Below are 24,255 nucleotides of genomic sequence, written 5' to 3' on the forward strand. Positions count from 1 at the left end.
TTCTCTTTTTTTCTTTCTCTTTAATCTACTAGTCTGGCCCCCGACAGAAGGTTTGTTCTGTCGTGTGGCCCCGAGTTAAAATGAGTTTAACACCCCTGTTATGGAGTGAGGTTTATTAGGAACAGGTGTTGGGTGATTGGTCACAGCTTTCGCAATTAAAAACTGATTTAGGCGCCCCCTGGTGGAGGGAAGTGCTCCGACACTTTAAACAAAAATAGGATGATTGTCACATCAAAAACTTTATTGTTTATATCTGAATAAAGAAAAACACACACGAACATTGTCGATTAACGTGATGTACAAAAGACGCTGCAGTACCAAAACTGACCTGTGAGAGGCAGTATTGCGCCACAACAACCAGGAGAAGAAAAAACATTTTCCCCAAAAAGTCCCGAGCCGCTTCAAACCGAGACAAACGTCCGTCTTTTCGCTAAACCGAGGTCCGAGTTGCGGGTTTTGGTCCCGTGCTAGACGACGCCCTCGCTGCGCTTACTCCTCCACACCACCAGGGCCGTCATGAGCAGCGTGACCAGTACGGGCATGGCGATAAAGGGCCCCAAGATGCGGTTGGGGGGGTCCCTGAGGAGCCGGCCCGAAAGGGAGCAGTTGTGGAAGTAAAATTTGTGGACTTGGATGAAAAAGTGGTCCACCAGCAAATTGGGCCAGAAGCAGTCCATCTTTAGCGCCACCAAGTAGGTGCAGTTGGTCAGTTCGCCGTACGCTCTGGAACAGGGGGAGGAATAAGTCAGGATTTACTTCCCCAAATTGAATGCTTATATAAAAAAAAGAGACTAAACGAAGTCCAAATAGAGAATTGTCTAACTTTCATTTTCGGTTCAGTTAGAGCTACTTGATTTTCCAACATGTGTTGTCTTATTTCTGTCCCGTTAAAGCTCGTCGATAAGTTTCCAACATATTCCGCGTTGTCTTTATTTCATGTTTTGTTCAGTTAGAGCTACTTCGTGTCCCTGAATTTTCTGCATTGCCTTTTTTTCATTTTTTGTTCATTTAGTGCAGAGGTGTCGAAGTCAAGAGTGCTCGGGAACCCCGTGATTAAAATGGAAAAATTCTCACAGGGGCCGGACTAATAGATTAAAGAAAAAGAAAGAGAAAGACAAAGAGAAATAGAAGTATAAAAGAGAGAGAGAAAGAAATAAGTAGGAAGAAAGAAAATGAGAGAGAAAGAGGAAGAAAGACAGAGAAGGAAAGACAAAATGAGAGGAAGAAAGAGGACGAGATAATAAAAGAGAGAAAAGAGGAAGAGAAAAAGATCAATAATACAGAAAGAAAGATAGAAAATGAGAAAGAATGAAAATGGGAAAGAAAGATATAAAGGATAAAGAAAAAAGAGAAAAGGAAAGATAAAGGTCTAAAAGACAGAGAAAGAAAAGGAGAGAAAGACAGTAAAAGAAAGTAAAAGGAATTAAAATAAAGAAAGAAAGAAAGAAAAAGAATGAAAATGGGAAAGAAAGGGAAATACAGAGAAAGAAAAGGAAAGAAAGAGAAAGAAAGAAAGAATGAAAATGGGAAAGAAAGATATAAAGGATAAAGAAAAAAGAGAAAAGGAAAGATAAAGGTCTAAAAGACAGAGAAAGAAAGGTAGAGGAAAAAGAGTAAAAGAAAGTAAAAGAAAGTAAAACAAAGAAAGAAAGAAAGGGAAAAAAGGGAAATAAAGGGAAATAAAGAGAAAGAAAGAAAGAAAGAAAGAAAGAATGAAAATGGGAAAGAAAGATATAAAGGATAAAGAAAAAAGAGAAAAGGAAAGATAAAGGTCTAAAAGACAGAGAAAGAAAGGTAGAGAAAAAAGAGTAAAAGAAAGTAAAAGAAAGTAAAACAAAGAAAGAAAGAAAAGAAAGAAAGGGAAAAAAAGAGAAAGGAAGAGAAAGAAAGAAAGAACAAACGAAAGAACGAAAGAACAAAAGAACAAAGGAATGAAAGAAAGAAAGAAAGAAAGAGAGGAAAGGAGAGAGAGAGAGAAAAAGTGAGTGATAAAGAATACAGCTACAGTTGCTTTGTGTGTGGTTAACTGGCTTTGGCACCCTCCGGTGGAGATACTTGAAACTGCAGCTCATTTTTTTCAGCGTTGTCTTGCGGGCCAAGTGAAAACCCTAGACGGGCCTGATCCGACCCACGGGCCGCATGTTTGACACATGTGTTATATTCTTTTCATGGTTTTATTCAATTAGAACTAGTTAGTTTCCAAACATTTGTGTTATGTTCTTCCATTTTTTGTTAGTTTGGAGCTTGTAGTGGTCCCAAGATTATTTGCATCCTCGTGTTTTATTCAAATTAGCTGTATTGTCTTCCTTTTTGTCCATGTTTTGTTCAGTTAGTGATTGTTAGTTAAACCTGGTAAGTATCCCAAAACGTTCTCAGTTTTCCTCCTTTCAATTAGAGCTCGTCAGTGTCCCAACATAATTTGTGTGGTCTCACTTACATGTTTTGTTCAGTTAGAGTACACGTTCCAACACATTCTTGTGTTGTATTTCATGTTTGGTTCTGCTAGAACTAGATGGTGTCCCAACTTACCGCATTGTTTCCTTTCATGTTTTAGTCAGTTACAGCTAGTTAGTGTACCTGTATTATACTTCACAGTCTTGTGAAACATCTTGGTTGTTCTGTTCACCAGTGAGAATGTTTCCCGTGTTGTCATCTTCCATGTTTTGTTCTGTTAGAGGTGGTTGGTGTTGTTACAATATAAAGCCTAATGTGTTCAGTGCGGCCTCTTCTTTTGTGTTTTGTTCATTTGGAACCAGTTGGTCCTCCAACATATTCAGTGTTGCCTTCTTGTTTTATTCAATTAGGGTTCACTTTCAAACACATTCTTGTGTTGTATTTCATGTTTTGTTCTGCTGGAAAGAGTTGGTGTCCCAACTTTTACCGCGTCGTTTCTTTTTACTTTTTAGTCAGTTACAGCTAAATAGTGTACCTGTATTATACTTCATGGTCTTATGGCACTATTTTCTTGTTCTGTCCACGTGTGATAAGGTATCCTGTGTTGTCATCCTTCCATGTTTTGTTATGTTAGAACTGGTAAAGGTTGTAACACCATGTAGTTGTTCCAATCACGTTTGGGTGTGTTCCGTTCGTCCTTTCCTTTTGTTTTTTTTCAGTTGGAACCAGTTGGTACTCCAACATATCCCGTGTTGCCTTCCTTTCATGTTATGTTCAGTTAGGGTACACTTTCAAAACCTTTCTTGTGTTGTATTTCATTTTTATTGTCCTGCTAAAACTAGTTGGTGTCCCATCTTTTACTACATTGTTTCTTTCATGTTTTAGTCAGTTACAGCTAGTTAGTGTACCAGTATTATACTTTACAATCTTATGACACTTGTTTTGCTGTTCTGTCCACCAGTGAGAAGTTTACCTGTGTTGACATCTTCCATGTTTTGTTATGTTAGAACTGGTTGGTGTTGTAACAATATGTAATTGCTCCAGCCACGTTTGAGTGTGTCCCGTGTGCCCTCTCTTTTTGTGTTTTGTTGTTCAGTACTCAAATGTATCATGTGTTGCCTTACTTTCATGTCTTGTTCAGTTAGAGTACATATTCTGTGTTGTCTTTCATGATTTTGTTCTGCTAGAACTGGTTAGTGTCCCATCTTTTACTGCATTGTTTCCTTTCATGTTTTGGTCTATTCCAACTAGTTGGTGTACTGGTATTGTACTTCATGGTCTTATGGCAGATTTTTGGTTGTTCTGTCCACGTTTGAGAATGTTTCCTGCGTTGTCATCTTTCTATGTTTTGTTCTGTTAGAACTGGTTAGTATTGTAACCATTTTTAGTTGTTTCAGCCACGTTTGGGTGTGTTCAGCGCGTCCTCTTCCATTTGTGTTTTGTTCAGTTGGAACCAATTGGTACTCCAATATATCCTGTGTTGCCTTTCTTTCATGTTTTGTTCAGTTAGAGTACACTTTCTAACACATTCTGTGTTGTTTTTCATGTTTTTGTTCTGCTAGAACTGGTTAGTGTCCCATCTTTTACTGCGTTGTTTCCTTTCATGTTTTGGTCCGCTAGTTAGTGTACCGGTATTGTACTTTATGGTCTTATGACACTTTTTGTTGTTCTGTCCATGCGTGAGAAGGTTTCCTGGGTTGTCATCCTTCCATGTTTTGTTCTGTTAGAACTGGTTAGTATTGTAACAATTTTTAGTTGTTTCAGCCACGTTTGGGTGTGTTCTGCGTGTCCTCCTTTATTCGTGTTTTGTTCAGTTGGTACTCCAATATATCCTGTGTTGCCTTCCTTTCATGTTTTGTTCAGTTAGAGTACACTTTCTAACACATTCCGTGTTGTCTTTCATGTTTTTGTTCTGCTAGAACTGGTTGGTTTCCCATCTTTTACCGCGTTGTTTCCTTTCATGTTTTGGTCCGTTACAGCTAGTTAGTGTACTGGTATTTTACTTTATGGTCTCATTACACTTTTTGTTTTCTGTCCACATTTGAGAATGTTGTCATCCTTCCATGTTTTGTTCTGTTAGAACTCGTTAGTATTGTAACAATTTGGTTGTTCCGGTTACGTTTCGCGCGTCCTCTTCCATTCGTGTTTTGTTCAGTTGGAACCAGTCGCTACTCCGTGTTGCCTTCCTTTCATGTTTTGTTCAGCATCGTCTTCTTTTCATGTTTGAAACGAGTGGGTGTTTCAACCTTATGCAGCAGAGAGTCAAGCCTGTGCTACAGCTGCTTTGATGTCTCTGAATTCTGAAGATCCTGGTAAACTTCCTTGTCGTGTTTCTTTACACCGATTCATTTTCCGTCAACCGATCCTTTTGTATCATTTTGTTTTGGTGGGATCCACTTCCCCGGCCACGATTTACTACTTAACATTTGAACCGCTTTCTATTTGAATAACTTTTCATCTGTTGACTTTTCCAAAAACGATCCTTTGGTATTTCCTGTTGCAATCACATGAATGTATTATTTGGACTTTCCCCGAAAAAACAAAAAAAGTCAATACTATTTTTGGAGGATGTCATTGAACTGACAATCCAGCCTTTTATTTCTCACCCCCCGAAAGTGAAAATAAATCGTTTTGAACCAATAGTGTCGTTTTTTTAATGAATGAAGTATTTTTTCATCACTACACCAGGAGTATCCAACGTAGGGCCTGCGGGCACCAGGTGGCCCCCTAAAACCACCCGAGTAGCCTGCAGTCATGTAATAACATGGTAATAACATAGTAATAACAAAACAGCTTCTTCCCTAAGAGTTATCCAAAGTCTTGAAACACAGTTTTAAAGTGCAATGTCCCCGATTTAAGTGCATTACCCTGGTTTTGAAGTGCAATATTCTGGTTCCGTACAGTTTTTACTTTAGAAGCTCTTGACTTAATACTAAAGCAGTTTTTCAGAAGAATGATTTTCTTCTTATTGTAGAAGAAGTATTTTATTTAGTTTTCGTACTGTTAAAGGTTTTACATGGAAGATTTTTATTACAGCTTTAAGAGTATAGTTCTTATTTTAGATGTACTGTATATATTGTCACGGTTGCCATGGCGCCCAATTGGCCCCGCCCTTGTGGCGCCAGCTGCGGCTTGTTGACAGATTGGCCTCCCTGCTATTTAAACCCAGTCCTGTCACTCTCCTTTTGTCAGTCTGTCTGCGAATCTTCGTGTATACTAGGCTAGCCTTTTTCGACCCTGACTCCCGCCTGTCCCGTTTTTGCTCCCGTTTGTCTCCGGCTACGACCTGTTTGGATCCTGACCACGACTGCTCTCCCGTCCCGGCTTTCGACCATTTTTTGTTCCCGACCACGTCTACTGTCCCGTTCTGGCTTACGACTCGTTTCCGACCCCGACCACAGCTTGCTTTCCCAATCCCGGCTCCCGACCAGTTTTCCGCTCCTGACACCGCCATTGCCCGCTACGGAAGCTCCACATCCGTGTTCGGATCACAATCAGAGTACAAGAGCGACTTGCTTACCGCGCCCAGCGAACACCGCATAGTGGGTGCAGCCCTTCCTCTCTCTTTCAATAATACTTGTGGTAAACGTCACGCAAGTGGGTCCTGTTTCCGTTCTAGTCCTGATATATATTTTACATTAGAGGTGAAGACATTCTGTATTTTGCTATTTCTCCCACTTAGAAATCATGGAGGGGTCTGAAATTGTCATTGTAGGTGCATGTCCACTGTGAGAGAGATAAACTAAAAAGAAAAATCCAGAAAACACAATGCATATGTCATGGTTGCCATGGCGCCCAATAGGCCGCACCCGTTTTTGTCACGGTTGCCATGGTGCCCAATTGGACCTGCCTGTGTGTGTCACGGTTGCCATGGTGCCCAATTGGCCCCGTCTGTGGGGCGCCAGCTGCGGCTCGTTGAGAGATTGGATTTCTGTCTATATAAAGCTCAGCGCTCTCTTGCTTCGGGTGTCACCCCGTCAAACGAACTTCTGCGTGGGTTCTTACTCGGTCCTCTTTTGCTGTTGGTATTTGAAGTCCGGTATCGTTCCCGTTTACTTTTGTCCTTTTTAATTTCGGGTTCCAGTTTTGTTTCCCCTCTGTTTTTGTCCTGTTTGTTAGTTTCTCCAGTTTTTGTTCCCGTCTAGCGTCTCCTGTTTATTTTGGTCATCCTGATTCGTTATCGATCTCGTCGGTCTCTGGCTTCTTGTCTTTCCACACCAGATCGGCTGCCTAACGTGCATGACTCCCCATTACCCGTAAAATAAAGGCTTGTGTGAGAACGTCACGCGATTGGGTCCTGTTTCTGTTCTGGTTCTGACAGCGTTTTTTCTAACAATTGAAATAAAGGGGATTCTTATCCTGAACATAGTAATAACATAGCAATGATTTAGTAATAATACATTATTTTGGAAATGCATATCTAACCGGTGGCCTTTCGAGATAACTAGTAACAAAAAGGAGCTCTCAGCCTCAAAGACCCTCAAAAACACGGTTACTTTAAGCTCAGTAGATTGAAAGTCTTTATCAAAGCTAGGGTATTTAAATCTTTTTATTTTTTCCGGGTGAAAGCAAAGAGCCTGGCAAAGGTGGACCCCGGGTTTGAACTCTTCATGGATTGCGGCGCGTTTAATCGTGGAGCCAAGATTCTCGTGGATATTTTTGCAGACGTGCCGCAAATTGCATTCGTGCACGCGCTAATTGGAAACATTGCAACGCTAGAGTGCGGGGAGAGGGTTTGTTTGGAATGCTCATTTGTTTTTCTGGACGACCTGACATGCATAATGAAATTGGAGGGGGGGTTGGGGGGGGGGGTTGAGACGCCATTTTTGTTATTAAGGGTGGGCGGGTGCAGGACAGGATGTCCACATTGTTCCCATCTCTAACTTTATTTGACACCACGGAGGAACATTTAGGAAAAAGGGAAATCATCTCATCTCATCTCATTAGCTGCACCGCTTATCCTCAATAGGGTCGCGGGGGTGCTGGAGCCCATCCCAGTTATCTTCAGGCAGTGGGCAGGGGACACCCTGAACTGGTTGCCAGCCAATCGCAGGGCACACAGGGACAGACAACTCGCTCGCTCATTCACACCTAGGGACAACTTGGACCGGCCAATCCACCTGAAATGCATGTCTTTGGAATGTGGGAGGAAACCGGAGTGCCCGGAGGAAACCCACGCAAGCACGGGGAGAACATACAAACTCCGCACAGTAAGTAGCTGGATTTGAACCCATGACCTCAGAACTGTGCCGCACACGTGCTAACCGCCCGGGCAATCACATAATGACAGAAATTAAAGTGACAGGGAAAATCGATTTAGTTTTTCTTGAAAGTCCAGTTGTGTCATATTGGACCACTAGAGGGCAGCTTTGAAGCCAAACATGTATTACACCATCCATCCATCCATTATCTGCACCGCTTATCCTCAGTAGGGTCGCGGGGGTGCTGAAGCCCATCCCAGCTATCTTCGGGCAGTGGGCAGGGGACACCCTGAACTGGTTGCCAGCCAGTCGCAGGGCACACAGGGACAGACAACCCACTTCACACCCAGCCACAATTCGAACCAGCCAATTAACCTGACAAGCATGTTTTTGGAATGTGGGAGGAAACCGGAGTGCCCGGAGGAAACCCATGCAAGCGCGGGGAGAACATGCAAACTCCACACAGGGGGTTTGATCTCACGACCTCACGACTGCACCGCCGTGCTGCTGTATTACAACATTGATCGTCAAATGAATCAGGAATGCTTTTAGGCTGATTTTTTTTCTATATCTATCAGCATTATTCTGTGACAGTTGGATTCAATATGTGGAAGTCCTTGGGCAAGACACTGAATCCCTAATGCCCCCAACAACCAGGTAGTTGCCTTGCATGGCTGACTCCCTATTGGTGTGTGAGTGTGTGTGTGAATGGGTAAGTGTTAAGCACATTGTAAGGTCTTCATTGATTTGAAAAGCGCTATAGAAATGCAAACCATTTACATTTATTTACATTCACTGTTGTCTAGCGCGACCGAAAACCATCGCCATGGCGACCAATAAGACGACCTGAGCAGGGATTCCACTATGTAAAAAAAGTACAAATTTCTCGACCTATAATTTAAAAAGAAATTAACATTGGTACGATAGTTGATGTATTTTTACCGAGTACTCCAATCAACGTTTTGTTTTTAACTGTATTGCACCACTAGGAGGCACTACGTATTACACACTGTCCCTTTATTAGAGAGACTGTAAGCATTTATGCTCTTCATTGGGATATATTTGGATTTTTCTATAGAAGTAGAAGTACATTTTGATCGTATTTCCTCTCCACCTCCTTATAATGTACACAAGCATGTATGCTCCTCATTAGAATATATTTTCATCTTTTTATCGAAGTAGTAGTACAACTTGGTCATGTCTCCTCTGTCCATCTTTATAATGTGCAGCAACATTTATGTTCCTCATTAGAATACATTTACACTTTTCTGTAGAAGTAATAGAACTTGGTCGTGTCCCCTCTCCACCTCTTTCTAATGTGCAAGAACCACTGGAGGAGTTTGGCTAAAATCAGTCAACTCTACTAGTTAAAAAGATTCAGAGTGTTTATGTTCCTCATCAGAATATAGTTACAGTTTTTCTGTAGACCTAATAGAACAACTTGGTCGTGTCCCCTCTCCACCTCGATCTAATGTGCAAGAACCACTGGAGGAGTTTGGCTATAATCAGTCAACTCTAATAGTTAAAAAGATTCAGAGTGTTTATGTTCCTCATCAGAGTATAGTTACAGTTATTCTGTGGACCAAATAGAACAACTTGGCCGTGTCCCCTCTCCACCTCTATCTAATATGCAAGAAGCACTGGAGGAATTTGGCTATAATTAGTAAACTCTACTAGTTAAAAAGATTCAAAGTGTTTATGTTCCTCATCAGAATATAGTTAGTATTTCTGTAGACTTAATTGAACAACTTGGTCGTGTCCCCTCTCCACCTCGATCTAATGTGCAAGAACCACTGGAGGAGTTTGGCTATAATCAGTCAACTCTAATAGTTAAAAAGATTTAAAGTGTTTATGTTCCTCATAAGAATATAGTTACAGATTTTCTGTAGACTTAATAGAACAACTTGGTCGTGTCCCCTCTTTTTTGCGTGCAAAATGCATGACAGGGGTTTGGCTATAATCAGTCAACACTAGTAGTTAAAATATGAGGATTTAAAGTGTTTATTTTCCTAATTCGAGTATAGTTTGATCTTTTATAGAAGAAGTAGCACAGTTGGGTTGTGTCTCTTCTTTACCTCTTCATTGTGTGTGCAAGGCAATGGTGAGCTTCGACATAATCAATCGACACTACTTATTAGAAAGATTGTAAGCATTTATGTTCCTCGTTATAATATATTTTGATTTTTCTATTGAAGTAGTAGTCAATCTTGGTCGTGTTTCCTCTTTACCTCTTTCTAATGTGCAAGAAGCACTGGAGAAGTTTGGCTATAATCAGTCAACTCTACTAGTTAGAAATATTCAAAGCATTTTTTCCCTAGTTTGAATATATTTTGAATTTTTATAGGAGTAGAACAGACTGGTTGTGTCTCTTCTTTACCTCTTCTTTGTCTGTGCATCAGTTGACACTACTTTTTAGAAAGATGGTTAACATTTATGTTCCTCATTAGAGAATATTTGGATTTCCTATTGAGGTAGTGGAACATTTTGGTCGTATTTCCTCTCCACCTCCTTATAATGTGCGCAAGCATGTATGCTCCTCATTAGAATATATTTTGATTTTTCTATAGAAGTAGTCCAACTTTGTTATGTCTCCTCTCTACCTCTTTATAATGTGCACAAGTATTTATGTTCCTCATCAGAAAACCTCTACATCTTTTGGTAGAACTGATAGAGCTTGGTCGTGTCCCCTCTCTACCTCGTTCTAATGTGCCAGAAGCACTGGAGGAGTTTGGCTGTAATCAGTTCACTGTATGGGTTAGAAAGATTCAAAGTATTATGTTCCTAATCAGAATATATTTTGTTTTTCCATAGAAGGAGTATCTCAGCTGGGTTTTGTCTCTTCTTGACCTCTTCATAATGTGTACAAGGCACTGGAGGCCTCAAGTATAATCAGAAGACACAACTTATTAGAAAGATCGTAATAATTTATGCTCCTCCTTGGAATATATTTGGATATTTCTTTAGAAGTAATAGTTCAATTTGGTCGTGTCTCCTCTCTACCTCTTAATAATGTGCAAGAAGGACTGGAGAAGTGTGGCTATAATCAGTCAACTCTCCTAGTTAAAAAGATTCAGTATTTATTTGAGTATTTATTTCCCCAATTCGAATATATTTTGAATTATTTAAGCATTTATGTTCCTCGTTATAATATATTCTGATTCTTCTATTGAAGTAGCAGTATATCTTGGTCGTGTTTCCTCTCTACCTCTTTCCAATGTGCAAGAAGCACTGGAGGAGTTTGGCTATAGTTAGTCAACTCTACCAGTTAAAAAGATTCAAAGTGTTTATGTTCCTCATCAAGTTACAGTTTTTAGTAGACCTATTAGAACAACTTGGTCGTGTCCCCTCGCTACCTCGTTTAATGTGAAAGAGTTTGGCTGTAATCAGTTCTATGGATTAGAAAGATGCAAAGTATTGTGTTCCTAATCAGAATATTTTGTTTTTCCATAGAAGAACTATCTCAGCTGGGTTTTGTCCCTTCTTGACCTCTTCATAATGTGTACAAGGCACTGGAGGCCTTAACCATCATCAGCAGACACTACTTATTAGAAATATTGTAAGCATTTTTGCTTCTCATTGGAATATATTTGGATTTTTCTATAGAAGTAGTAGTTCTACTTGGTCGTGTCTCCTCTCTACCTCTCAATAATGTACACGAGGCACTGGAGAATCAGGCATAACAATCCCATCTAATCCCATTAAACGCTAACGAAGCCTCTGCTAATTGCCACTCTGGTTTTTTTAATCATCAATCAAGAAGAGACGCAATTAAACCGACAACCCCGCATCTGATTTGCATAATGATATGCAAAAATATCACGCCAGGCGCAATATTTGTCACGCTAATGCAGTATTTGGAGTAGTATTCTGTGGTCTTTCTGCAGTTAGATTTTGGTAGAATTTCTGTAGTTTGATTTTTGTATTACTTCTGTAGTAGTGTATTAGTAGTTTGTAGTATTTCTCAAGTTGGATTGTTGTAGTCAATTTGGAGCCTTTCCATAGTAGTATTTCTTTAGTATTAGTGGGATATTTCTGTAGTAGTATTTTTGCATTATAGTATTACTGTAGTATTGTTTTTGAAGTATTTCTTGGAATATTTTTAAATTATTTCCGTCGTAGTATTTCTGTGGTATTTTTTGTAGTACTTCTACAGTAGTATTTTTGTAATAGTTCCGTAGTAGAATTTTCTTGGTATGTCTGTATTATTTTTGTAGTATTTCCCGTTTAGAATTTTGTAGATTACCCATAGTATTACTGTAGTTGAAGTTTTGTAGTATTTCTTGGAATATTTTTAAAGTATTTCTATTGTAGAATTTCTGTGGTATTTTGTAGTAGTTCTGTACTTTTATTTTCATCATAATTTTGTAGTACTTCTAAAGTAGTATTTTTGTAATAGTTCCATAGTAGAATTTTCTTGGTGTGTCTATATTATTTCTGTAGTATTCCCCATTTAAAATTTTGTAGTCTACCCGTAGTTGTAATTTTGTAGTATTTCTGTCGTAGATTTTTAGGGTATTTTAGTATTACTGTAGTTGTACTTTTGGAGTTCTTATTTAGTATTCTTATGATATTACTGTAGTTGTATTGTTATAGTATTTCTGTAGTTATTTTGGAGTATTGCCATAGTAATATTTCAGTAGTATTTTGTGAGTATTATTGTGATATTTCTGTAGTAGTATTTTTGCACATCGTATTGCTGTATTTTTGTAGTATTTATTGGAAATATTTTTAAAGTATTTCCATATAAGTATTTTCGTAGTATTTTCATAGTAAAATTTTCTTGGTATTTCTGTATTATATTTTGTAGGGTATCCTTTTAGAATTTTGTAGTATACCCATAGTATTACTGTAGTTTTAATTTTGTAATATTTCTGTCGTAACATTTTTGGGTGTTTTAATATTATGGTAGTGTTTTCTTGTAGTTTTTTTTTGTAGTAATTTTGTGATATTACAGTAGTCGTATTTTTATAGTATTTCTGTAGTGATTTTGGAGCATTTCCATAGGAATATTTTAGTAGTATTTCATTAGTATTATTGAGATATTTCTGTCCTAATATTCTGTAGTAGTATTTTTGCATTATAGTATTACTGTAGTAGTGTTTTTGTAGAATTTTTTGGATGTATTTTTAAAGTATTTCCATGGTCGTATTTGTGTAGCATTTTTTAGTATTTCCATAGTTGTATTTTGGGAGTATTTCAGTAGCTTTATCTTCGCAGAGTTCTTGTAGTACTTCTACAGCAGTATTTTTGTAGAGTTTCCATTGTATAATTTTTGGGGTATTTTTGTAGTATGTTTGTAGTAATTCCATAGTAGAATTTTGTAGTATACCTGTATTATTACTATAGTTGTAGTTTTGTAATATTTATGTCATAATATTTCTGCAGTATTTTTTGGTATTTTAGTATTATTGTAGTGGTACTTTTGTAGTTTTTCTTTAGTATTTCTTTCATATTTTTGTAGTATTTTCACAGTTGTATTTTTATCTTCATAATATTTTGTAGTATTTCTATAGTGGAATTTTCTTGGTATTTCCCTTTTAGAATTTTTGTTGTATACCTGTAGTATTACTGGAGTTTTAGTTTTGTAATATTTCTGCTGTAGTCGTTCTATAGTATTTTTGGTATTTTAGTATTACTGTAGAGGTATTTTTGTAGTTCTCCTTTAGTATTATTTTAAAACTACTGTAGTTGTATTTCAGTAGTAATTTTGGAGTATTTCCATACTACCATTTTAGTATGGTATTTCTCTAGTATTATTGTAATTTTTCTTTTCTATAATATTTATGTAGTAGTATTTTTGTATTATAGTATACCTCTAGGAGTCTTTTTTAGTATATCTTGGAAGTATTTTTAAGTATTTCCAAGGTAATCTTTTTGTAGTATTTATTTAGTAATTTGGTAATATAACTGGAGTTGCATTTTTGTATTATAGTACAGTATTACCGTAGTCGTATTTTTGTAGTATTTCTATAGTATTTATTTTCAAAATGAAAGTAAAGTAGCACACGAGTTCCCTGTTTTCAAGTGCGCATTTAGTTTTGTAGTATTTTTGTCGTATACCTGTAGTATTACTGTAGTTTTAGTTTTGTAATATTTCTGCTGTAGTAGTTCTGTAGTATTTTTGGTATTTTAGTATTATTGTAATGGTATTTTTGTAGTTCTTCTTTCGTATTTTTTAATATTACTGTAGTTGTATTTCTGTAGTAATTTTGGAGTATTTCCATACTACCATTTTAGAAGTATTCCTGTAGTATTATTGTAATTTTTCCTGTTATAATATTTATGTAGTAGTATTTTTGTATTAAGGTATACCTGTAGGAGTCTTTTTGTAGTATTTCTTGGAAGTATTTTTTAAGTATTTCTATTCTTAGTAATTTTTTAATATAGGTGAAGTTGTATTTTGTATTATAGTATAGTAGTAGTATTCTTGTAGCATTTCTATAGTATTTATTTACATAATGAAAGTAAAGTAACACACAAGTTCCCTGTTTTCAAACGCTAATTTTGAGATTTAGTTTTGTAGTATTTTGTCGTAGACACATAAAGGAACAATGCGGACAACATTAAGACAAAAACAAACAAAAAATTTTTTTTTTTGTAGTACTTCATTTACTTTTATAGACATCGACGGGCCGGATGAAAACCCTGACGGGCCGCATGCGGCCCCCGGGCCGTAGTTTGCCCAACCACCCCCCCCCCCCCGCTAATGATATAGCTCGCGAGGCGCTATGAAATCCGAGGCGACCTTCCGCACTAAGGATTCCGAATATCCGACGGGCCTGAACGCACCGTTGAGCAAAAACAACCTCAGAGGAAGAAGAAGAAATATTTTTAATCCGAGTGGAACAAATACGCCCGGAATTATGATAAATAGTCCAACTATTATAATCCTTCGTATTCAAGCCTCCTTTTCATATTTTTGTGGTTTTATATTGAGTTGTTTGCTGCCATTGGCGGCCATTGAAGTTAAAAAAAACACCATGTAGCATAGAAGCTAATAAGGAAATGGAAGGAACCTATTACGAAAGTCAAATTTGGATACTAAAACTCTGTGTTGTGCCAAATTAAGAATAATTCCCTTTTTTTAAAGGGACAGTGTGTAAGATTTTGTGCCTCCTAGTGGTACAAAAAACTTTCAGTCAGTAAAAAAAAAAAACATTAAAAAAAACGTGATGTAGCATAGAAGCTAACATTGAAATGAGAGGAACCCATTAGGAAAGAAGTTCGGATACTAAAACTCTATTTGTGTTGTATTGTTCTCTTTTTAAAAGGGACAGTGTATAAGATTTAGTGCCCCCTAGTGGTACAAAAAACTTTTAGTCAGTAAAACAAAACAAAAAATGTGATTTAGCAAAGAAGCTAACATTCAAATGACAGGAACTGATTAGGGAAAGAGAAGTTCGGATACTAAAACTCAATTGGTGTTGTTCAAAACTAAGATATTATTCTCTTTTTAAAGGGACAGTGTATACGATTTGGTGCCTCCTAGTGGTACAAAAAAAACTTTCATTCAGTAAAACATACAAAAAAATGCAATGTAGCATAGAAGCTAACATTAAAATGACAGGAACTCATTACGAAAACTACATTTGTGTCGTTCAAAATTAAGATATGATTTTCTTTTTAAAGGGACAGTGTGTAAGATTTAGTGCCTCCTAGTGGTACAAAAAAACTTTCATTCAGTAAAACAAAAATAAACGCGATGTAGCATAGAAGCTAACACTAAAATCACAGGAACCTATTACAAAAAAAAAGTTTAGATACTAAAACTACATTTTATACTAAAACTAAGGTATTATTTTATTTTTAAAAGGGACAGTGCATAATATTTCCTTACAGGTCCATTCTATCCTATTCTATTCAAACCTATTCTATTCAGCCCTGTTCTATTCAACTCGTATTCTATTCAAGCCTGTTCCATTCTATCCTATTCTAGTCAACCCTAGTCTATTCTATTCCTTCCTTGTCTATTCTATTCTAGTCTATTCAAGTCCTTCCTAGTCTATTCTATTATATTCCTTCCTAGTCTATTCTATTCTATTCTATTCAACCCTGTTCTATTCAACTCCTATTCTATTCATTCCTGTTGTATTATATCCTATCCCAATCAATACTAGTCTATTCTATTCCTTCCTAGTCTATTCGATTCTATTCTATTCAACCTAGTCTATTCTATTCACACCTAGTCTATTCTAGTCCCTTCTATTCCTTCCTAGTCTATTCTAGTCTGTTCTATTATATTCGTTCCTAGTTTATTCCTTCCTAGTCTATTCTATTCTATTCCACCCTATTCTATTCTATTGGACTCTATTCTATTCTATTCTTTTCAACCATGTTCTATTCAACTCTATTCTATTCTATCTTATCCTAATCAATACTAGTCTATTTTATTCCTTCCTATTCTATTCAATTCTATTCTATTTTTATTCAATCCTAGTCTATTCTATTCTATTCCAACCTAGTCTATTCTAGTCTTTTCTATTCCTTCCAAGTCTATTCTAGTCTATCCTATTCCAACCTAGTCTATTCAAGTCTTTTCTATTCCTTCCTCGTCTATTCTAGTCTATTACAGTATATTATATTCCTACTACCGGTAGTCTATTCCTTCCTGGTCTATTCTATTCTATTCGACTCTATTCTATTCTATACAACCCTGTTCTATTCAACTCATATTCTATTCAAGCCTGTTCTATTCTATCCTATTCAAACCTAGTCTATTCTAGTCTATGTTATTCCACCCTATTCTATTCTATTCATTCCTGTTCTATTTTATACTATTTTAATCTATTTCATTCTATTCTATTCAACTAGTGCTTAGGCAATGTCTACTTAGTGATGATATTTCTATTTATTTGTCTCTAAATTGATCCCTATTAGAATTTATTATTGAAAATGAAGTCTAAACAACTATGTTTATTAAATCTTGGGTAATGTGACAATTCTATTCTATTCTATTCTATTCTAATCTATTCTATCGGTTGCCAATCAGGAACATAAATAATAGAGTCGTCTGCTTTCCATTTAACCATTGACACACAAACGCATCAAATTTCAACAGAGCGTCCCAGATAAGCCCACCCGACCTTTTCCGAGAGTATTTTTAGCGTTTTTGTTTTGTTTTGGGGCTTTTTTTCCGCCCGTTTGTTTTGGTTAATAGGTTCCGGCACGTGAAGATGACCACTCCACGAGAACGTAATCTCAAGCGAAGAAGGTTGCAATCATAAAAGGGGGAACGGATTGAAGAGTGGATATTTAGAAGCATTTACACTCTTTGTTAGAATCTCTTACACAGCGACATCTTGTGGTAGAGTGAAAAAAGAGCTGCTGCTATAATTTAGTTTGATAATAGATTTTCGGGAAATCATTTTGTGCATGATGTTACATCCAACCCTCAATAACTATTTCAGGGCTATAAATCATATATTGCTACATATTCTACACGGTCTTTCTTTCATGTCTTGTTCAGTTACACTTAATTTGTACGCCTGCATTGTATTTATTGGTCACATGACCCTCACCTATTCCTTTCTTGTGTTCTTCTTTTAGAAGTAATTGGTATTCCAACATAACTTGCATTACATTCTTTCATGTTTCGTGCAGTTAAAATTAGTGTCCCAACATATTCTGCCTTGTATTAAGATTTTGTTAGAGTTACTTTCCTAGCAAACCCTGCAATGTATTTCTTTCATGTTTTGCTCTCTTAGAACGAGTTGGTATTACAATATACGTATCCTGTACTGTGCCACTTTCACGTTTTGTTCTGTTAGAAAAAGTGTCCCAACGTATCCTGCTCCGTCTACTTTCATGTTTTGCTCTATTAGAACGAGTGGGTATTACAATATAAGTATCCTGTACTGTGCCACTTTCACGTTTTGTTCTGTTAGAAATAGTGTCCCAACGTATCCTGCTCCGTCTACTTTCATGTTTTGCTCTCTTAGAACAAGTGGGTATTCCGACAGTTGTCTTTTCATGTTTTGTTAGTTAGAGTGAGTGTCACAATCTATTCTGCGTCGACTTCCTTTCAATTTTTGTTCAGTTATAGCTATTTCGTGTGCCTGCATAATATTTAATGGTTTCATTGTCATGGCACTCTTGTTGTACTTTCCATGTTTGGGAATGTGAATAGTGTCATCCCCTTTCATGTTTTGTTCTGTTAGAAATGGTTGGTGTTCTAACATATCTTAGGTTGTATTCCTTTCATGTATTATTTAGAATTAGCATCCAAAAATATCCTGCGTTGTCTTCCTTTTATGTTTTCTTCAGTACAAGCTACTTCGTGTTCCAACATATTCTTCCCAGTCATCTGTTCACATAATTTTTAGCTACAATATTCTTTTACTTTCATGTTTGGTTCAGTTACAGCTATAGTTAAAATAATAATGGTGTTTTTGTCATGGCCCTCTTGTTCAGTCCACATTTGGGAATGTTTATGTCATCTTTCTTTCATGTTTTGTTTTGTCAAAAATGGTTGGTGGGTGTGTGAATGTTTCCCCTATGTCCTCTTTCTTTTGTGTTTTGTTCAGTTAGAGCTAGTTAATTTTTGTCATCGAGGTTCGTTTGAGTAAAAAAGGAATACATTTTGTGGCATTATTTGGCAGGCAAATGCCTAAGGGCTAAATGAGTTTAGCGCTGGCTAAGATACTAAAAGCTAGCTAGGTACAGGATTCGTACACCTATTTCATGGCCAAATTCAAGCACTTTTTAAGGACTTGTAAAGCCAAATTTTGTCACGGTTGCCATGGCGCCCAATTGGCCCCGCCTGTGTGGCGCCAGCTGCGGCTCTTTAACAGATTGGCTTTCTGACTAAGTTCAGAGCTCTCACTTTTCCTTGGTCAGTCCGTCAACAAACTTCTGCCCCGCAAGACGTGGGTTCTGACGCGGTCCTGTTTTCCTGTTGGTATTCCCTGTCCGGTATTGTTCCCGTTTATTTAGTCCCATTTAATATCGGTTTCCAGTTTCGTTCCCGTCTATTTTTGTCCTGTATATTATTCTCTCCAGTTTTCGTTCCCGTCTTGTTTGTCCTGTTTATTTTCGATATCCTGTTTCATTATCATTCCTGTCCGTCCCGCCCTGTCTGGTATCGACCCCATCTGTCCGATAGCTACTCGGGCAGTTGGTATCGATCTCGTCGGTCTCTGGCTTCCTATCATTTCACGCCAGACTGCTATCTAATGTGCATGACTCCCCATTTCCCGTAAAATGTAATGCTTGTGTGAGAACGTCACGCGTTTGGGTCCTGATCCTGTTCTGGTTCCTGACAAATTTTCCAGGTTTTTTTCCCCATTTCACAGTTAAAAGATGAAATCCAACGTTGATCAAAAGAATGAGAGTCTTAACCTTAGTTTCTAGCCCCAACCATATTTTGGAACCCTAAAATCAGTTTAAAACCCTAGCTCTACATCTAGCTGTACCCCTAGCATTTATCGGGTTTCAAATTGTAACCCTACCTCTAAACCAATATTTAATTCCTACATTCAGATTAGAAACCTAACATGGAGCTCCAACCCTAGTTCCTAACTCTATCCCTTTCTCAAACTGTAAAACCCTAGCTCTAAACCTATTCTGGGGCCTGACATTCAATTTGAAACCCTAATTTTGAGCTCAGTTGCCCAACCCTATTTCAGAACCCCAATTTCAGTTTAATACCCTAAAAAGGACCCTAAACCTTAGTTTCTAACCCTAGCCTCAATCCTATTTTGGAAAAATAAAATAAGTTTAAAACCCCTTTTTGAAGCCCAAACCCTGGCTCCCAACCCTAACCTAAAGAACATGGCAACAATTTCAAACATTTACAATCCCTTCACCTAAAACTCCAGCACTTTTCAAACCTTGAAAACACAACATTAAAATGCACGCATTTTCAAGGATTTCAAGCACCCGTACCAACCCTGTAGAAAAACAGGCTATGATGCTAAAGTAAGTTATTGTATTTGCTACTGAAGTCAGAGGCAGGATTTCGTTGGATTTATGAATATTGAGTGCTAAAAGGTCGTGTTTGTGATCAAGTGGACGCTTGATTTGTTTGCGGAACTCACTCGACGGTGTCCTCCCAAATGCACCAGCGAGCCTGCTCCACTTCTTGCATGTCCAGTCGAAATTTGGCCAGGCAGAACTCTTCGATGGCGTATTGGTAATGAGGGCCACAGCATAGGGTCCATGTACACTGAGTCGCTGTAAAGAGGAAAATATATATATATATAAAATATGTATTTATAAGAAACAATATGGCGCGTCCCCACCCCCGTTTCAAGCCTCTGGGAATGATTTAGGTATGAAAAATCCCCCATTCGATGGCAGGAGTGGCTATTTGTCCACACATCGAGGAAACCCAAATTCCAAGTGTTGCTTCCTGTATCTGGCGAACGAGTGTGTGTAGGTGGCCATCAGTGTTCCCTCTAAGCTGCGCGCGTGTGCAATTGCGCACTGCTGGCACATTCTCAGCGCACAAGAAAATCTAGCCGGCGCACAAAAATCAGGGCTCAAAATTATTAATTAAGAAGCGACTTAAGTCAAAGTTACAGTGCATGAAGGTAAAAATACACGGGTTCCCCTGACGTTGTGTCCTAAATGCGGTATTTTGAAGTCGAGTCGAAGTAGAACGAAGTTGAGTAAAGTTAGTAGAGAACCGGCTTCTTCGGCTCGGCTCACTAAAAGGAACCGGCTCTTTCGGGTCCTAAACGGCTCTTCAGGTTGTTTTTGCTTCTTTCATCCCAACATGACCAAATATGATGTAAAATTATGCACAACATGACTTAAAGGAAGTGGGGAATAGAACAAAAAAGAAAAAAATACCAAAATGAAAAAGTAGTGAAAAGCTGAGAAAAAAAGACACAAAAGGAAGAAAAAAAAAGAAGGAAAATTTTAGAAAACAAGCCAGAAAAAAAGAAAAGAAAGAAATGTAGGAAAAAAGTAAATAGAGAACAAAAAGAAAAAAGTAACAAAAAAGTAGAAAATAAAATAAAATAATAATTTCCAATGATATCAAGTGAATCTTGTTGCCAACATTGTACTTCCACTCAAAAATCTGACTAAGTATAATAGCCCCCAAAAATGTGAATATTATGCGACAAAATATATCAGGAAATAAAAAGAAATGGATATCTTGTGAAAGAATTGTAGGAACAAACGACGTATGTAGGCCGTACAACCTTTGCAATAGTACATGAATCAATTCATTCAAAAGAGAAAAATCATTTTGCATTGCCGGAAACTCAGCAAAATGTAACTTGATGTCAAGTTTTGGACATGTTTGATAATTAATTATCTTGCCACACTCGGGATTGCTGTTGCTCACTGTTGTTTTAAGCGTTGCTCACCGACTTTGTGTGAACGCTCAGACCCGTAAGGAAAATTACAGGGAACATTGGTGGCCACGTACATAGGCATAGCGAAGCAGTGTGGTGATAGTCACAAGGCAAAAAAAAAAAGATGACTAAGTCCCATCGTCATCATCCGGTCATAGAGGAATCCTGTTTCGTGCATGTCTGCAGAACGCTATCATCCGAAGGAACGCGATCGCCATGGTGATCGTAATCATTTGATCACGTCGCCGGAAAGTTGTCGGATCGTTTATGCATTGTAGCCGCGGTGTAACGGTCCCACCAAAGATCCACATTCACGCTGGACTGGATGATGAGGTTTTTATTACTGCAAATGAATGAGTCACAACACAACACGTGGTAGGCTTCTCTGCTGGCTTTGATCTCGTTGGCAGCTCGTTGTAGACTGCCCAACAAAACATATCAAAGAGCTTTCTTTTCAGTTTACATAAAATACATTTTAGAATATCAACCATCACAATACATTTTTACATCCATTTTAACAAGATACTTTTAACCAGAGATCGTAAAGTGGTTTTTTAACGTTTACAATGAATTCAACATATTTTTCTTTAAACTGAATTTTAACCAACATCATCCTTTTTATATATATATGAGAAAATAGAAATAATAACAATAACGAGTATAAAAACGGGTACAATTTACCTGCAAATGAATGAGTCACAACACAACACGTGGTAAGCTTCTTTGTTGGCTTTGATCTCTATAAGGGGAATTAGCATTTTAGCACAACATGCAACGTCCGGCAAAACTAACATAAATGGCTACAGAAACAAAATAAAAATAAATCCAAACAGCTTGACAACATCAATCACATTACTGTGCATGTTAAGAGACTTGTCAGGTGTGGTTTTAATGTTTACAACTTTTTGCAGAGCACCAAAAGATCGCGCCTTACCGTTAGCAGCGCGCTGTAGACTGCCAACGGCATCCGCCTTCCGGTCACAAGATCAAAAGCCAAACCAAACCTTACCCCATACCAGCAGGTGGCACTGTTGGACTCAGTATTGCAGGACACTTACACAAAAACTATACAACATATTTCAGCAGGAATTTCAAGTTATTATTACTCCCGTTAGACATAGTTCATGCATTAGTTTAATGTTCTTGCAAAAAAAATGTGTATTATGAAAAGCATTGTTTAGATTTTAGATATCCCTAATTGATAAACAAGTGTGGTGTTGAATGGATTCAAAAGGTGAGAGGATTTAGTATCAGATGTCAAATTCCACAAAACAGTCTTACCTGAGCCATTTTGTGCCCGTAAAAAATATGGCGCTGTTTTCAGTGGCACGGCTTTTCTCTCCTCCGAGTTGTTTTTCGGAACAGGCCACCATTCAAATTAGCGACTACTAGATAGTTAGCGATTTTGAATATAGTATTTACAAACTCACCAAAAGGAAATGGCGAATGAGGGCTGAGTTTTGAAAGCACACAATCCGCATGGTTCGTGAACGAAACGGCTCTATAAGCCGGCTCTTGGAAGTGGGAGCCGGCTTCACACCAATCGAGAGCCGGTTGCTTTTGAGACGGTCTTTTTCTCGAGTGACTGATCCAAATGCATTTTTTTCAAGGATTTTATACTGTTGACTTTGAATTTGTTGAGTTTAAAAAAAAGGTTACAATTGTTTTGTATTTCATATTTTTCTTAGATTTATAAATATTGCATTTTTTTGTTACCTGTGTTTTTCACTGTTAACGTTTAACTGTTAATTTTGTGCCTAACTGTTCCAAGGACTTATCACATTTTTGTGTGAAAGAGCTTTTTTGCTCTTATTCTGTTAGAGTGTAAGGAAAACAGGAAAAAAATCTCAGAAATCTTAAATGACGGTATACATCGTGATTCACCTGCCTTCCCTGACAGCACGTCAATGTATTTTTGGGGCAAAAACTGTCCCGGCACCTAATTGGCCCCGTACCTGTGGCGCAAGCTGCAGCTCGTTGTCAGATCGGCTTCTTTGCTATTTAAACCCAGTCCTGTCACGCTTCCTTTGTCAGTCCGTCAACAAACTTCTGCCCCACAAGACGTTGGTCTCGACTCGGTCCTGTTCCTGTTGGTATTTCCTGTCCGGTATTATTCCCGTTTATTTTGTCCTGTTTAATTTCGGTTTCCAGTTATGTTTCCGTCTATTTTCGTCCTGTTTATTATTTCGTTCCTGTCTAGTTTCTCCTGTTTATGATATCCTGATTTATTATCTATCCTGTCCGTCCCGTCCTGTCCGGTATCGACCCCATCTGTCTGATAACAACTTGGGCAATTGGAATCGATCTCGTTCGTCTCTGGCTTCCTGTCTTTCCACGCCAGACCGCTGCCTAACGTGCATGACTCCCCATTTCCCCTCAAATAAAAGGCTCGTGTGAGAACGACACGCGTTTGGGTCCTGATCCTGTTCTGGTTCCTGACAAATTTTCCATGTTTTGTTTCCCATTTCACCGTTAAAAGATAAAAATCCAACGCCGATCAAAAGAATGAGAGCCTAAACCTTAGTTTCTAGCCCCAACCATAGTATAGAACCCTAAAATCAGTTTAAAACCCTAGCTCTACACCTAGCTGTAACCCTAGCCCTTACCCGGTTTCAAATTGTAACCCTACCTCTAAACCAATGTTGAATTCCCATTTCCTGTAAAATAAGAGGCTTGTGTGAGAACGTCACGCGTTTGGGTCCCGATCCTGTTCTGGTTCCCGACAAATTTTCCATGTTTTTTTTTCCATTTCACCGTTAAAAGATAAAAATCCAACGCCGATCAAAAGAATGAGAGCCTAAACCTTAGTTTCTAGCCCCAACCATAGTATGGAACCCTAAAATCAGTTTAAAACCCTAGCTCTACATCTAGCTGTAACCCTACCCGGTTTCAAATTGTAACCCTACCTTTAACCAATGTTGAATTCCCATTTCCGGTAAAATAAAAGGCTTGAGTGAGAACGTCACGCGTTTGGGTCCTGATCCTGTTCTGGTTCCTGACAAATTTTCCATGTTTTGTTTCCCATTTCCGGTAAAATAAAAGGCTTGAGTGAGAACGTCACGCGTTTGGGTCCTGATCCTGTTCTGGTTCCTGACAAATTTTCCATGTTTTGTTTCCCATTTCCGGTAAAATAAAAGGCTTGAGTGAGAACGTCACGCGTTTGGGTCCTGATCCTGTTCTGATTCCTGACAAATTTTCCATGTTTTGTTTCCCATTTCCGGTAAAATAAAAGGCTTGAGTGAGAACGTCACGCGTTTGGGTCCTGATCCTGTTCTGGTTCCTGACAAATTTTCCATGTTTTGTTTCCCATTTCCGGTAAAATAAAAGGCTTGAGTGAGAACGTCACGCGTTTGGGT

At 37.9% G+C, this 24,255-nt stretch overlaps 1 protein-coding gene across 2 annotated transcripts in view; it reads right to left on the minus strand.

Moving 5' to 3' along the window:
- Positions 1-220: 220 nt before the first annotated feature.
- The window catches only part of ramp1 (receptor activity modifying protein 1), a 57,996-nt gene continuing 33,961 nt past the window's right edge, over positions 221-24,255 (minus strand). For both annotated transcript variants that reach the window (XM_088352801.1, XM_088352800.1), the window contains 2 exons: positions 19,631-19,766; positions 221-723 (listed from right to left, as the gene is read on the minus strand). In XM_088352801.1, the coding sequence (XP_088208927.1) occupies positions 468-723; positions 19,631-19,766 (392 nt within the window). In that variant the 3' untranslated portion in view covers positions 221-467. The remainder of the gene's footprint in view (positions 724-19,630; positions 19,767-24,255) is intronic.

This window comes from Urocampus carinirostris, chromosome 14 (assembly GCF_059441175.1).
Source record: "Urocampus carinirostris isolate Australia breed hairy pipefish chromosome 14, RoL_Ucar_1.0, whole genome shotgun sequence".
NCBI lineage: Eukaryota > Metazoa > Chordata > Actinopteri > Syngnathiformes > Syngnathidae > Urocampus > Urocampus carinirostris.